Genomic DNA, 14575 nt, shown 5'->3' with positions numbered 1-14575 from the left:
TGTTTTTTTTAAGATTTTATGTGAGAGAGAGAGAGCCTAACCCACATTTTTTAAAAACAAAATTGATAGAAGATTCCACGGATGGCTTATGACCTGCAATTTGGAAAACGCTGGTCTCAAGCATTTGATTGATTTAATCATGTCAATCTCTTCGAAAATGTCCTGAAGTGATGAGAACTGCATAGATTCTTCGCGACTTCAATACAGTTCTGATCTCTCTGAGGCCATGTCTAAAAATCCTTAATTCTGTCATTTATTTGGAAAAGAAGATGGACGGCATTGAGATGTTCCAGGCATTGCTGTCTGCTGCCCGGGGGGCTCGGGCGGCTTTCTGCAGGCGTGTGCCGCTCTGCGACCCATCGCGCATTCTTTGGAAAGCTGCGCGGCTTTTTCAAGGCACCCAGCACATCTGCTGATAAATGTCCATTTCCTACAAAGACGAAAAGACTGTTTTGAACCTGTACCCTGTCTTTCCGTAGGGTGTGCTGATCTCCAGAGCCTGGACACCATGCAGCCAGTGGAGAGGAAGAGGCAGGGCTATATTCACGAGCTGATTCAGACTGAAGAGCGGTACGTGAACGACCTTCAGCTCGTCGTGGAGGTGAGGGCCGAGCCTGCAGGGCCGGTGGGCCTTGCTCTCAGGTGTCGCCTTTGATGTGTGAATTCGCGAGTAGTGGCAGGAGCTCCCAGGCCCTCAAAGCGCTTTCTGTGCCCGTGGGAGGGTGCCTGAAGATGTCAAACTCCTCCCCCAGATTAGGTCATTCAGAGTGGAGAGAACAAGAGACATCTCGGCTGGATGTGATAGAGGCCCCATCCAGGAAGGACAAAGTCGGGGGGAAGGCACGAAAGCAAACTATCTACCTCACATTTTCGCCTGTGTTTACTGTGCTCTTCTAACACCAGGCATCTTCATAAACCCTGCAATTTCCAAAGGGATTGTGAAACAGTGGGAGTGTTCAGCTAATGTTTGTATCAGTTTAGAAAACCGAATCGGACCACATTGTCAGATATCTCCCAGTTGCAATGTATTTACCAGTGGTGCTGATTAATGTTCCCAGTGACCTCTGAGCCAGTAATGGCTGTGAGTAGCACTTAAAAATGGTTTGTGTTTTAGTAAACAAAATAAGACTTGTTTCCATGGCTCCTAGTTCCCACTAAATGTGTCAAGGCCCTCAGATGAGAAGCCTAGTTAAATAAATAAGCCACCCGAAGAGAACACGTGTCCCCAGCAGGCCCAGCAGGTGCAGCAGAGGGCCTGGCCAGGACCTCGCTGGAGGCGTGGAGTGGAGGCTGCATCCTTCTCCATCCGCCGCCAGCAAGGCCTGCCCACCCGATGCGCAAGCTGGGACCTCTAGACCCGGCACACTTGCCCTGCTCACAAGTACACTCTGGCGCACTTCACAGTTGGTGATGTCTCTCTTCCCCGCAAGGCTGTGAGTTCCTGACAGCAGGGACGTGTATCCTTCAGCCTCCATCCCCAAAACTCAGTCTGGCCCTTTGCAGGCCTTCCCATTAGCACTGACTGAATTATGTGTGTTTATGTCCGCACTTCTCTGACCTGGAAAGTGGCCTAGAAGAAAAGCCTGTCTTATTATTAACCCCTCCGGGTATCAGCCCTGCTGCTGGTCAGATTACAGTGCTAAAAGGTTGTAAATGGCTGTGGAAGTACCTGGCGGACTCCAGCGCAGAGCGTGAACAGGGGCCGCATGCCTGCCCCACTCACACCAGTCACTTCGCCACTTGCACCTTGGCTATTCCCACCCTGCCCACCTGCCCTTGCCTGAGGAGCAAGGGGTCATGTCAGGGCCAGGGACTTAGGGCAAAAGCACTGTTCATAGGCCAGCCATTCTCATCACCATCCCCATGGAGGTTCCCAGAGGGCCGGACCATCCTCCTCTGCTTAACCTCCCTGAGGCAAGTGAATGGAATGAATAAACAAAGGAACGTCCGTTCATTGGCAGGTGAAAGACCACCAGGTGCTTTCCCTGTCCTTCCCAGGCCCCTCGGAGCAGATCCATCACCTTTCCAGGCTCGCTCCTGTCAGAGGATCCTGACATCTTCGTTCTGATTTTGGAACTGTGAAGGTTTAGAGATGTCCAGTTCTTAACACTGTTAGCTGAATTCTTTGAATCCGTGTTCAACACAACTCAGTAAATAAACAATTATTGAAGACCTATCATGTGCAAAAAGCACTGTGCTGGAGAGCAGAGGGCAAAGAGAAAGTTCCTGCCCTCAAGGAGTTCACAGTCATGTGGAGAGACAGACAGACAGCTACAGAACGGTGAGGTGGGGGCCCAGAGAGGGCCAACCACCCCTGCCACAAAGGAGAGTCAGGACAAACCAGAAGGACAAGGATGAATTTTCTATGCCCGGAAGAGGAAATAGAAGTGGGAAGGCATGTGACAGGGAGTTAGGGTCCTGCGGGTAGTCCCATGTGGCTGGAGGGTGAAGTACTCAGGGCCAGGCTGGTGAAGTTGGCAGGGCAGACCACACAGGCGTGGTGAACCTCAAGAAGGAGTCTGCGTCTTATCACAGGGCCAGCGAACGACTTTAATAGGCTGTTGTGTCGTGTGTATCTCAGAAAGATCACACATGATTAGGGTTGTCTCAGATAACTTCACAGTTTCCTTAAAGGCTTTTAAAGTCATTTGCTAGAAATCCCAGTTGTTTAGTGGAAACCAATTAGAATCAAAAAGACTGGCGTTTTCTTTTTGGCTCCTCCATGTTCTAGGTTTGTGACCTTGAGCAAATCACTCTCTCAGCCTTTATTTCTTCATGAGTGCCCTTGGAATGATAATAGCTGAGGGGCGCCTGACTGGCTCAGTCAGCTGAGGGGCCGACTCTTGATTTCCACTTAGGTCATGATCTCAGGGTCATGAGATCAATCCCTGCCTCAGGCTCTGCACTCAGTGTGGAGTCTGCCTAGGATTCTCTTGCTCTGCTTCTTCCCCCCATCTCTAAAATATAAATAAATAAATATTTAAAAACCAATAATAATAATAATAGTAGCTAATTCCACTTGACCTGCATAATCTATGAAGTTCATTCAGAACCCACCCACACCCGTGTGCACACACACACACAGGCATGTGCAAATATATACATATCAGCTTTGTTAATCCTTCAGTGTTGTGGAATATAGATGTTAGGGTATCATTTCCCCTCAGTCAGCCAGCCTCTGAAATCCACATCTGCTTGGGGGCCATATAAGTCATCACTTTTTCTATTGCTGAACCTCTCACAAACTGCTTCCAGGACTCGGGTGCCCAGCCCCTCAATTCTGCAGTTTTTACGGGGTGCGGGTGCTTTATGCACACGGTTTCATTTAACCTGCTTCATCTCCCTAGGAGGTAGGTATGAGAATCTCCTCTTATTGATGAGGCTACTGGACTTGGTCCTTAGAATTAGTCCTAATAATGGCTGGCTCAGTTGGTGGAGCATGGGATTCTTGATCTCAGGGTTGTGAGTGCAAGTCCCATGTTGGGCATGGAGCCTACCTTAAAAAAAAAAAAAAAAAGAATTAGCCCTAATAAGAACCCAAATAGCAAGCAGTAGGGAAATTATGCAATTTAAAATTTAGCAATCAGGGTGCATGGGTGGCTCAGTCGGTTGGGCATCTGACACTTCGTTTCAGCTCAGGTCATGATCTCAGGGTTACGGGATTGAGCCCTGTGTCAGGCTCCATGCTCAGCGGGGAGTCTGCTTGAAATTCTTTCTCTCCCTCTCCCTTTGCCCCTCAACCCCCCATGCTTGCACTCTTTCTCTCAAATAAATTAATTTAATTTAATTTAATTTAATTTAATTTAATTTAATTTAATTTAGCAATCAACAATATGTAAGTGACGAATCACTAAATTTTACTCCTGAAACCAATATTACACTATATATTAACTAACTAGAATTTAAATAAAAATTGGGGGGGGGATGTTTAGCAATCATAAGTAGGCTTATTTAAAAACATCATGATCAGGGGCGCCTGGGTGGCTCAGTTGGTTAAGCAACTGCCTTCGGCTCAGGTCATGATCCTGGAATCCCGGGATCGAGTCCCGCATCGGGCTCCGTGCTCAGCGGGGAGTCTGCTTCTCCCTCTGACCCTCCCCCCTCTCATGCTCTCTCTCTCTCATTCTCTCTCTCAAATTAAAAAAAAAAAAAAAATCTTAAAAAAAAAAATAAAAACATCATGATCATATTAGTTTCAGTATATGAAGATATTGTTTGATTCAGACCACATAGCCTATGTATTCACACCTAAGCTAACTTATTTCTTTTGTGTCTTGAACTTAGGTTTTTCAGAAACGGATGGTGGAGTCAGGCTTTCTCACTGAAGGGGAAATGGCCTTGATCTTTGTAAACTGGAAGGAGCTCATCATGGCTAACACGAAGCTACTGAAGTGAGTTGTGAGCAGCGCCTGCCCCTGCAGGGGACACCCCCAGTCCCCAGGACTAGGACTTCCCCACAGAACTCCCGGCAGGGCTGTTTAGCAAAGGAACTTTCAACTGTTCTCTGCTCCCTCAAGCTTTTTATTTTATTGTCATTTTATGAAATGCCCTGTAACTGTAAAATACGTAATTACTGAAGTCGAGAAATATAACAAAGAAAATTTGATTCTTTGATTAAACAAAGAAAAAATTAAATCATAAAATAAACAGTATATTAACATAGGATTTCAAAATATACTTGACTGTAGCAGGTAGTTGGAATAGGAGAGAAGCTGTAACGCGTGCCCCAAACACACTGGCTAGTCTGGCAGTCTCCTAAGTCCCTGTGTGAAATCCCGTTCCTTGGGGTGATTTCCCATCCCCCGTGCCTGTGAGGGCAGACTCCGGGGCGGTGGGGGGGCATCAGCACACCCAGTGGGTCCTGAGTCTCTGCCCTCCTTGGGGCACAGAAGCTCTCCTGAGGACAGCACTCACCTCTGCCTCCACACCTGGCCTCTGTGGGCTCCTGCTCTGCTCCCTTCTTCCCCTACCGAGTGTAGAAAATTCCTTTCTTCTTGGTTCAGCTGAGAACAAGTTAGAATTTTTCTAAAGGAACTCTGATAAGAAACAAGGATGAATCCAAAACAATTCCAAGGACCTTGAAATACCCAAGTGTATAGAGTTCATTTTCTTACTCTTCTTTACTAACATTTCACCCAGGTTGGCTTGGCCAGCAGAACGTAGGCCCCAGCTGCCTCCTCCTTCTGACTCTCCCCTCACAGTGCCAGGTTTTTAGGTAACTCACTGGTTCTCATTACCTTTAGTCTCCCATGATATTCATCCTTTGTTTACTAACGACATTCACTAGAAACAGACAGTGAGAGTGTGTTGGTTGCAGGGCCTTGCGGGTCCGGAAGAAAACTGGAGGAGAGAAGATGCCCGTGCAGATGATCGGGGACATCCTGGCCGCTGAGCTGTCCCACATGCAGGCTTACATCCGGTTCTGTAGCTGTCAGCTTAATGGAGCAGCTCTGTTACAGCAGAAGACAGATGAAGACACGGATTTCAAGGAATTTTTAAAGGTAACTCCATTCTGGGATGGTGGGTAGGCCAGCCCCGTTCCGAGCCTGGAGGTGGAGATGGACAGCTGCACCGTCAGGACGCTCGGCACGGGGAAGGGTATGCCACCACTTTCCACAGGAAACACCAATATGGCAAAGACTTTTCTGAGTGTTTGAGTTACCTTCCATGTCCAGTGGGAGATGGCACTGGGACCATGATTTTGCCCATCTATTAGGAGAGTAGGAGTAAAGCCTCTTAAAAATCAGCTACTTTATACTCTAAAAATATCTAGAATGTCACTTTATTAAATTTGTAAAATATATTAAATTTGTAAATTGTATCTATCTCATTCCAGAAAGAGTATAAAATAGCTTACTCGAATACATAAAAAGCAACAAGATAAAATAAAATGTTGTCAGTGGATGAATACAGTGGGACAAAAGGAAATGAGAGACGGGTAACATTGGGACTTAGGACGCTACGTAAACGCACATGTGTAACTGTCCATGTGCTCCAAGTGCGCCCCGGTATCCCCGAAGCGTCCAGAAACCAAGGAGAAGAGGACACAGCCGGCTCCATGATGCCGTGGCCGCAAATTAAAAACCAGCCCTTGGTAAGAAGTAGCACTAGGGGCGCCTGGGTTAAGCGTCTGCCTTCGGCTCGGGTCATGGTCCCGGGGTCCTGGGATCGAGCCCCGCGTCGGGCTCCCCGCTCAGGGGGGAGTCTGCTTCTCTGACTCCCTCTGCCCCTTCCCAGCACTGATTATCTCTCTCTCAAATAAATAAATAAAACCTTTAAAAAAAAAAAGAAAAAGAGGGCGCCTGGGTGGCTCAGTTGGTTGAGCGACTGCCTTCGGCTCAGGTCGTGATCCTGGAGTCCCGGGATCGAGTCCCGCGTCAGGCTCCCTGCTCAGCAAGGAACCTGCTTCTCCCTCTGACCCTCCCCCCTCTCATGCTCTCTCTCTCTCTCTCAAATAAATAAATAAAATCTTTAAAAAAAAAAAAAAAGAAAAAGAAAGAAAAACCCATCTAATTCACTGTATAAGGCAAAAGTGTTCCTGACCCCGAAGTATTTGTATTTAATTACGAATTTGTATTTAATTACAAAAATGAAAAAAAAGAAGTTATAACCCAATATCTCTTATAAATATAGTTGTTAAAAATCTTAATTAAAATATCAGTGAGGGTCGCCTGGATGGCTCAGTCGTTAAGCGTCTGCCTTCGGCTCAGGTCATGATCCCGGGGTCCTGGGATCGAGCCCCGCATCAGGCTCCCTGCTCAGCGGGGAGCCTGCTTCTCCCTCTCCCACTCCCCCTGCTTGCGTTCCCTCTCTCGCCGTGTCTCTCTCTATCAAATAAATAAATAAGATCTTTAAAAAAAAAAAAATATCAGTGAATAAAATTAAGCCTTACACGAAAAGAAGAGTCTGTCATAACCAAACAGGATCATCCCAGGAGGCAACATAGTATCATCTTAGAATAAGACAGGCTTCAGAATCAGCCTGCGGGGTGTGGGACCAAGGCAAGCTACTTAACGTTTGGTGCCTTCATTCTCCAGTGTGTAACCCAGAGATAGTCAGATACTACTTTTATTTTTTTTTTTATTTTGTTTTTTTTAAAGAGACTGTTTTCTTTTTTTTTTAAGATTTTTATTTATTTATCTGAGAGAGAATGAGAGACAGAGAGCACGAGAGGGAGGAGGGTCAGAGGGAGAAGCAGACTCCGTGCTGAGCAGGGAGCCCGATGTGGGACTCAATCCCGGGACTCCAGGATCATGACCTGAGCCGAAGGCAGTCGCTTAACCAACTGAGCCACCCAGGCGCCCCCAGATACTACTTTTAAAGTACTTTTTAGCACAGAGACCAGCACATAATAAGCATTCAATAAATGTTAATTATATTTACCTTCTTTATTATGATTTCAGGGATGCAAAAATTATTGGGATGCAAAAATTATTTGATATAAGTAAGGCCCTGAGGACTGACTCTTCAATTGGCAGTAAAGGGAGGGAGGCACGGGCTTGCTTAGAAATGAACTAGAAGAGGGGCGCCTGGGTGGCTCAGTTGGTTAAGCGACTGCCTTCGGCTCAGGTCATGATCCTGGAGTCCCTGGATAGAGTCCCGCATCGGGCTCCCTGCTCGGCGGGGAGCCTGCTTCTCCCTCTGACCCTCCCCCCTCTCATGTGCTCTCTCTCTCATTCTCTCTCTCTTTCAAATAAATAAATAAATAAATCTTAAAAAAAAAAAAGAAAGAAATGAACTAGAAGAAACATACAAGGGAACCAAGATCACAGACACACAAACGCTGGTCAGAATAAGTTGATAAATATGGGATTGTGAGTGCATGCAAATGTTTTAAAATAAGGAATAGTAGAATTAAAAATAGGATATTTAGGGGTGCCTGGCTGGCTCAATTGGTAGAGCATGTGACTCTTGATTTCGGGGTTGTAGGTTCAGGCCCCACATTGGGTGTAAAGATTACTTAAAAATAAAATCTTTTTAAAAAATAATTGGATGTTTACCTTCTAAAGCATAAGTAAAAGACTTTTTAAATTTTCCAAATAGTAATAACAATAGCAACGTAAATAGGGTATCAGTGTCATCACAACTGTAACAATGGTAAGAATAAATAAGTTTATAGTCTCACAATGAAAGGCATTGTGTTGATTACATTATATTAAAAACAAAATCTAGCAATAAGCTTTGTTCTAAATGTAACTATTTTTTTAAAGATTTTTTTTTATTTGAGATAGAGGGAGAGCGAGAGAGAGAGCGAGCGCGTGCACATGAGCGGGGGACGGGGGAGGGCCCTGCGGCAGAGACAGAGGGAGGAGCAGGCTCCCCACTGAGCAGGGAGCCCAATGCAGGACTCAATCCCAGGACCTCGGGATCATGACCTGAACCGAAGGCAGATGCTTAACTGACTGAGCCACCCAGGTGCCCCGAAATGTAACTTTTTAAAAAGTCTCAGAAAATACAGAAATAAAAAGCATGGAGAGTCTTGTTATAGCAACATATATAGATATATCCAAAAGCAAAAGGAAGGAGCAGTTTTAATATCTCATAGTAGGAAATAGGTAAATTATAGTAAATATGCTTTTCAAAGTCATTACAAATGGTCATCAAAAAATAAAAATAAGAAATGGTCATCCAAGAATACTAGCTACTTTATTCAGGTACTATATTAATAATAGGAGTAGAAGCAAGTAAGTTGTGGTCCTTAGTCTCCTGGAGCTAACAGTCTGCAAGGTCATGGAGACATCTCCGGTATGATCCCTCTACCTGTCTTACCCAGTCTGGAGGTGGTGTTACAATAAAGGTGTCCACAGGTTATTGTGGGGGCTCAAGAAGGATCACTGAAAAGCGGGGAAGGCATCAAGGAAGGGGAGAGGCTAGCCAAGAGGAGGCATAATGTAAGTCTTCAGAAATGAGTATGAATTAAGTGACGAGAGAGCAGAAGGAACAGTAGCCAAGGCTAATGCATTCGTGACTGGCACGTTGTGGGTGCTCAGTAAATGGCAGTGATTGTTTCTGATAAAGCAGAGACAACGGGCAGGCAGAGGCAGGGGAAATCAAGAGCTGTTTAGAAGACAGATTGGGGGGGCACCTGGGGGGCTCAGATGGTTAGGCGTCTGCCTTCGGCTCAGGCCTTGATTCCAGGGTCCTGGGATCGAGCCCCACATCGCACTCCTGGCTCAGCAGGGAGCCTGCTTCTCCCTCTCCCTCTGTCTCCCCCCCGCTCATGCTCTCTCTCTCCCCGTATCTCTGTGTCTCAAATGAATAAATAAAATCTTAAAAAAAAAAAAAAATAGAAGACAGATTGGTGTGGAAGGTGACTCCCGGGTGTGTGGAGGGAAGGTGGGTGGGGGCAGAATGGTGCTACCAACTCAGGGATGGAGGTGGAAGAGAAGGCTTTCGTGAAGGAAGAGGAGGACTTTGGGGTATACTGGGGTACTGAGTCGGAGATCCGGGTCGGGGGGAGAGTAACGCGGCAAGCATGGAGCTCCAGAGAGGGTCTGGGTGACGCTCCGGGACTCAGCTGCACGGGGTCTTGGGCAGCACCTACGGTTACTAGCTGGTAGGGGAGAAAGAAGTGAGGATCGGCAAGGAGCCGGCTGGGAAGAGAGCTGTCAGTGGTTCTGGAAGCAAAGGAGAGAGTGATGGCACAGACACAAATCCACGTGAGAAAGAAAGAGCTGCAAAGCATCTGCTGACTTGACCAAATGAGGGGAGATACCCCTGCTGTTAATCTGATACGTCTCATTTTGAATCCTGAGTTGTTGTTGTTGTTTAAGAATTCATTTTTCATTCATCAGAGAGAAAGGAGAGAGAGCACAAGCAGGGGGAGTGGGAGAGAAAGAAGCAGGCTTCCGACTGATCAGGGAGCCCGATGCGGGGCTCGATCCCAGGACCCTGGGATCATGACCTGAGCCGAAGGCAGACGCTTAATGACTGAGCCACCCAGGCGCCCTTGAATCCTGAGTTCTTAGAGAAATGAGAAATCTAAAAGGTGGTCAACATCAGGAGTGCAGTCAGTGTCCCTTTGTTTTCCTTGAAGCTGTGATTTCCTCATGAGCCTCTCGGTTATTTGCAGAAGTTGGCGTCTGACCCTCGATGTAAAGGAATGCCCCTTTCCAGCTTCCTGCTGAAGCCCATGCAGAGGATCACCCGCTACCCTCTCCTCATCAGAAGTGTGAGTGCCCTGGCTGGGACAGAGCGGAGCCCCAGGGACCAGGCGCCGTGTGTGTGCACGCGAACATGCAGTCCGGAGTAGGCAAATAAAAGCCATCCAGTGTCACTTGGTGACCCATCCTCCCCTCCCCCAGGAAACTCCCCTGGCCTCAGAGTCAGGAGTGTGTTTTTCTGGGCAGGGCCGTCGCCCTCTAGGTCTGCGGCTGTGGAGCCTGGCTTGAGCCCGGAGTCCACTGCTAGCACAAGCCTGGACTCCAGTCTTCCTGCCTGAGATCTGAATTCACCTACCAGCTAATCCCCTTTACCTAGATTATCTCAGGAGTCCTGACTCAGCATGTCCTAACCAGAGCTCATCACCAGCCCCTCGCCTTACCCACCTCAGCTTGCTAACTCAACAGTCCTAAAATACCATCCATCTGTTAACATCAGCTATGTGGGCCTCTTGAGCCAACATGCCTTCTAAGGAGCCGGCGCACCTTACAAAGCATTTTTCCACAAGTTATCACGGATACGATTTTAATCATCTTACAAAGAAAAACAACAAAAATAATATAAGACTGTTACTTTTATTGATCATCCCTTGACCGCTGGTCTCTAAGCCACGTTAACTCAGTATGGACCTTATGTTACAGTTATGATACCAAACTGACCCACTAGTACAGAGTAATCCACAGCCCCTTACTTGAAATATTTTGAGCCAGATATGTTTCAAAATTCAGAATGTGATTCAAATACTGTATTCTATCTGACATCACAACAAAGCCTGGACGTCACCTGTAACCAAACAGTAATATTCCTACAGTGAAATACATGAATAATCACTTTTAAATAGAATAAATAAATACCTCTCTTCAGTTTGGGTCAGGTTTTGCCACCAAATGAGTATTAAAAACACTTTAGACTTCCAGGGCTTTGTCCCATGAACAAAGGACTGTGGCCCCAACATGGCCAGAGTTCAGGCAGGAGCCGTGTGCTGATGGGGCCGCTCATTGCCCAGCGGGCCACACAGCTGTGTGCCAGCCTCTCTTCTTTTGCATTTGTAACATTAGTTTGAAGTCACTTCGGAGTGAACTCAGCGTGTTTTCCTACAAGCTGATGACATGATTTTATTGCATTTTTCCCGTAGCAGAGGATTCATTCCTTTCTTCAGATTCTTAAAAAGGCCCAGCGGCCCCCAGAATGTTAGGAGCCCTCACTCTGCAGCAAGCGCACACGCTGCGGGGGCTGCGGCCAGGCCTGCTGCCAGGTTAAGTGCACAGCGTGGCTTCAGTGCCGGGGGGCCGTAGGGAGCCCCCTTCAACACGGGTACTCTTACCAAGACCCTGCCAGAGAGCCACCAGCCATGCACACGTTTCAGGGCACTTGATCCAAGTAGCACTTGGCACACCCTCTGTACCCGAGTCCCCTGCCCCCCCAAGAACTCCGGAGCCATGAGCTCGTCGAGGGCAAACAATTATCTTTCTGTTGTAGAGCCGGTGCCCAGCACACAGCACATACAGCGGCCAGGAGGACGTCTGGGTGGGTGGCTGACACTCTGCTTCCCACTCTCTTCCAGATTCTGGAGAACACCCTGGAGAATCACGTAGACCATTCCTCCCTAAAGTTGGCTCTTGAGCGGGCAGAGGAGCTTTGTTCCCAAGTTAATGAAGGAGTTCGGGAAAAAGAAAATTCAGACCGGCTGGAGTGGATCCAGGCGCACGTTCAGTGTGAAGGTCTCACAGAGGTGAGGCCTGTGCGGCTGGGCTGGGTGCCACTAGGGAGGCTCTGGGTGGGGAGCTGGGTTCAGGCCTCCCCTACTGTGAACAGTATATGCCTCAGCCCAGCCCCTGTTGGACTCATCATCCTGCCTCTTCTTGGGGCGTCATTTCCCTTTCTTATAAAGAGAAATTGGGTATTTTTGAATTCTTTGAATTCAGCTGGTAAATCCATATTCTGTGGATATAAGTAATCATTTTTATGATGCCAGTTTGAACTCTGAAGAAAAATAAATGCAAGGACCTTTTGTGTCAAGATGAATGATTACAGCCACATTCCCAACTAGAAGATTCTACCACCGCACCCTCAGGTCCAGGGCACTGGCCTCTCGAGGGGCAAGGGGATGGTTTGTGCCGGGACTTACAAAGCAACAATTTCTCTTTAAGCAACTTATCTTCAACTCCCTCACCAACTGCCTGGGACCCCGGAAGCTTCTGCACAGTGGGAAACTATATAAGACCAAGAGCAATAAGGAGCTACATGGATTCCTCTTCAACGACTTTCTGCTCCTGACCTACATGGTCAAGCAGTTTGCTGTTTCCTCAGGCTCTGAGAAGCTTTTCAGCTCTAAGTCCAATGCCCAGTTCAAAATGTATAAAACGGTAAGTGTTGCATTCCTGGCCATGGCATCAGGAGTGTAACGAGGTGTTTCTGTCACCTTGAGGACCTCCTTCCCAACCTGAGCCTTTCTTGTCCTCGTGGGATTCTCTACACCTGTCTCCAGACGGGTCACTCCCCCTTCCTCAGGTCCCAGGGAGGAGGCCCCAGTGTGGCTGGGCTCTCACTGCCCTCTTGCAGCTGACGACTGGATTCCAGCTGTGGATTCTGGCCTCCTCCCTGGCAAATGTGCCGTGTGATCCCACATTCAGCATCAGGTCTCTGTGAAACTGAAGCTGGAGCAGAGTGCTCTGTGTAGGAACGTGGAGGAGAGACCCTGTCCCATGAGCAGTCATGGACACTCAGAGCTCCTGTCCCCAGTTCAGGAACCTCTGATCTGCCCAAGATGTTTTCTTCCACAAAATGGACACAGTCTCTTTTTCCCAAAGTAAAAGACCCTTCTCTGCTTCTCAACAAGGCTCTTCAGAACCAAGCTCTCCCGAGATGTAGGCGGGTGGAGGGTTCTGGCCCATCTCACAGCCTGTGTTTTGGCCCTAACTCTTTCAGCCCATTTTCCTGAATGAAGTCTTGGTGAAACTGCCCACAGACCCTTCCAGCGATGAGCCTGTCTTCCACATTTCTCACATTGACCGGGTCTACACCCTCCGAACAGACAACATTAACGAGAGGTCAGTCCTGACCACATGTGACCTGCCTTGAAGCCTGGAAGGCTCCCTCCCATAAGCCACCTCCAGTCCATGGTCAAGTCCCACTCATTCTGCACCCCAGGCTCTCCTAACCAGTCCTGTTCACCCCAGTCCCACTGGTCAGCCTTGGTGTGGATGTGCCGGGTTATTGCGATCACCTCAGTGTGTGTCCCTGCCTCCAGTCTCTCCTCAGGATCTTCCAAAATGGGAGATCCAGCACCTTGCTTCCTACTAAAATCCCCCATGCAGCAGTCCAGGCTCCTCCGCCCGGTCGCTGAGGCTGTGTGTGTGTGTGTGTGTGTGTGTGTGTCTGTCTCTCGGCCCCAGCGCCATCCCTCCACCCCCAGGACCTGTACTCCAGCCGGCACATCTGCCCTCCTCGTGTGGAGCGCCGCGCTCCTCTCTCTGCCTGGCCAGCCATGCTGTGATGGCAGGCTGGGGACGCGCCTCCCCCCCTGCGTGCCTGCTTCTTGGCCCAGTCTCAGGTCGATTGTCCCTCTGTGGTGCTGAATTGCTCCAGCCGTGGTGCACTGCTCTCCCCTGGTGCCGGTACCTTGCCCGTACCTGGTGTTCTATAAGCAGTCAGTGACTGTCTAGAAATTCCCAGCTTGATCTTCAAACAGCAAACAAGTCTTCCAGTTGAACTAATATTGGGTCTGTGATTGGAAACTTGTCGAAGCCAAGGTTAGCACAGAAGTGAAGAGCGAGTGCAGAGCTCTGGAGCTCCCGGTTGAGCCTGGGAGCTGTGTGGGGAAGCCGCCCCATGGCTGTGTTCTTCTCCAGGACTGCCTGGGTCCAGAAGATCAAGGCCGCGTCTGAGCAGTACATCGACACGGAAAAGAAGAAACGGGAGAAAGCTTATCAAGGTAGTGGGTGGTGCCCTGGAGGGTTGGAAGCAGCTGCCAGGGGACCCCGGGGAGGGGGAGGGGGAGCGGTCCCACCCTCAGGACGCAAGCTGCTGCTCCTGCAAGGCGGGGGCTAAACAGGGACAGCTGGAAGGACCACACTTGCTGGGGGATCAGCCAGCAGAATCCCTCCTCGCTGCTGCTGCCCTTAGGGCCTCCCTGAACCCCTACCCACTACACAGATGGGGGCATCCAGTGCCAGCCCTGGGACCTTCCTTCTCTCTGTGGCAAGCCCACTTCTGCTTGGTCCATTTTACTTCACCCAGCTTCACTTCTGTGCCTATTTGCCTTCAGCTCTGCTCCTCCTCTGCCACCTGGGCCCCTGCCCCAGGCCTCCCCCACGTCTACCCATCCTCCTCCCTGGACACCGGGGCCTGAATCTCAAGGTTTTCCTCCTCCTCACCTGCCCTTCACCGCACTTGCTGTCCCCATCCTGTGCAG

The 14575-nt window shown here is 48.6% G+C and overlaps 1 protein-coding gene across 4 annotated transcripts in view; it reads left to right on the top strand.

Annotated features, from left to right (window-relative positions):
• ITSN2 (intersectin 2) overlaps positions 1-14575 on the top strand; it is a 140428-nt gene that overhangs the window by 121882 nt on the left and 3971 nt on the right. For all 4 annotated transcript variants that reach the window (XM_035000682.1, XM_035000683.1, XM_035000681.1 and 1 more), the window contains 8 exons: positions 480-601; positions 4285-4391; positions 5318-5501; positions 10073-10171; positions 11726-11893; positions 12312-12527; positions 13090-13211; positions 14013-14095. In XM_035000682.1, the coding sequence (XP_034856573.1) occupies positions 480-601; positions 4285-4391; positions 5318-5501; positions 10073-10171; positions 11726-11893; positions 12312-12527; positions 13090-13211; positions 14013-14095 (1101 nt within the window). The remainder of the gene's footprint in view (positions 1-479; positions 602-4284; positions 4392-5317; positions 5502-10072; positions 10172-11725; positions 11894-12311; positions 12528-13089; positions 13212-14012; positions 14096-14575) is intronic.

Source organism: Mirounga leonina, unplaced genomic scaffold (genome assembly GCF_011800145.1).
Source record: "Mirounga leonina isolate KUSES-001 unplaced genomic scaffold, KU_Mleo_1.0 Mir_125, whole genome shotgun sequence".
NCBI lineage: Eukaryota > Metazoa > Chordata > Mammalia > Carnivora > Phocidae > Mirounga > Mirounga leonina.
Note: the sequence above shows the minus strand (reverse complement) of the source record. Positions and strands in the feature narration are given on the sequence as shown.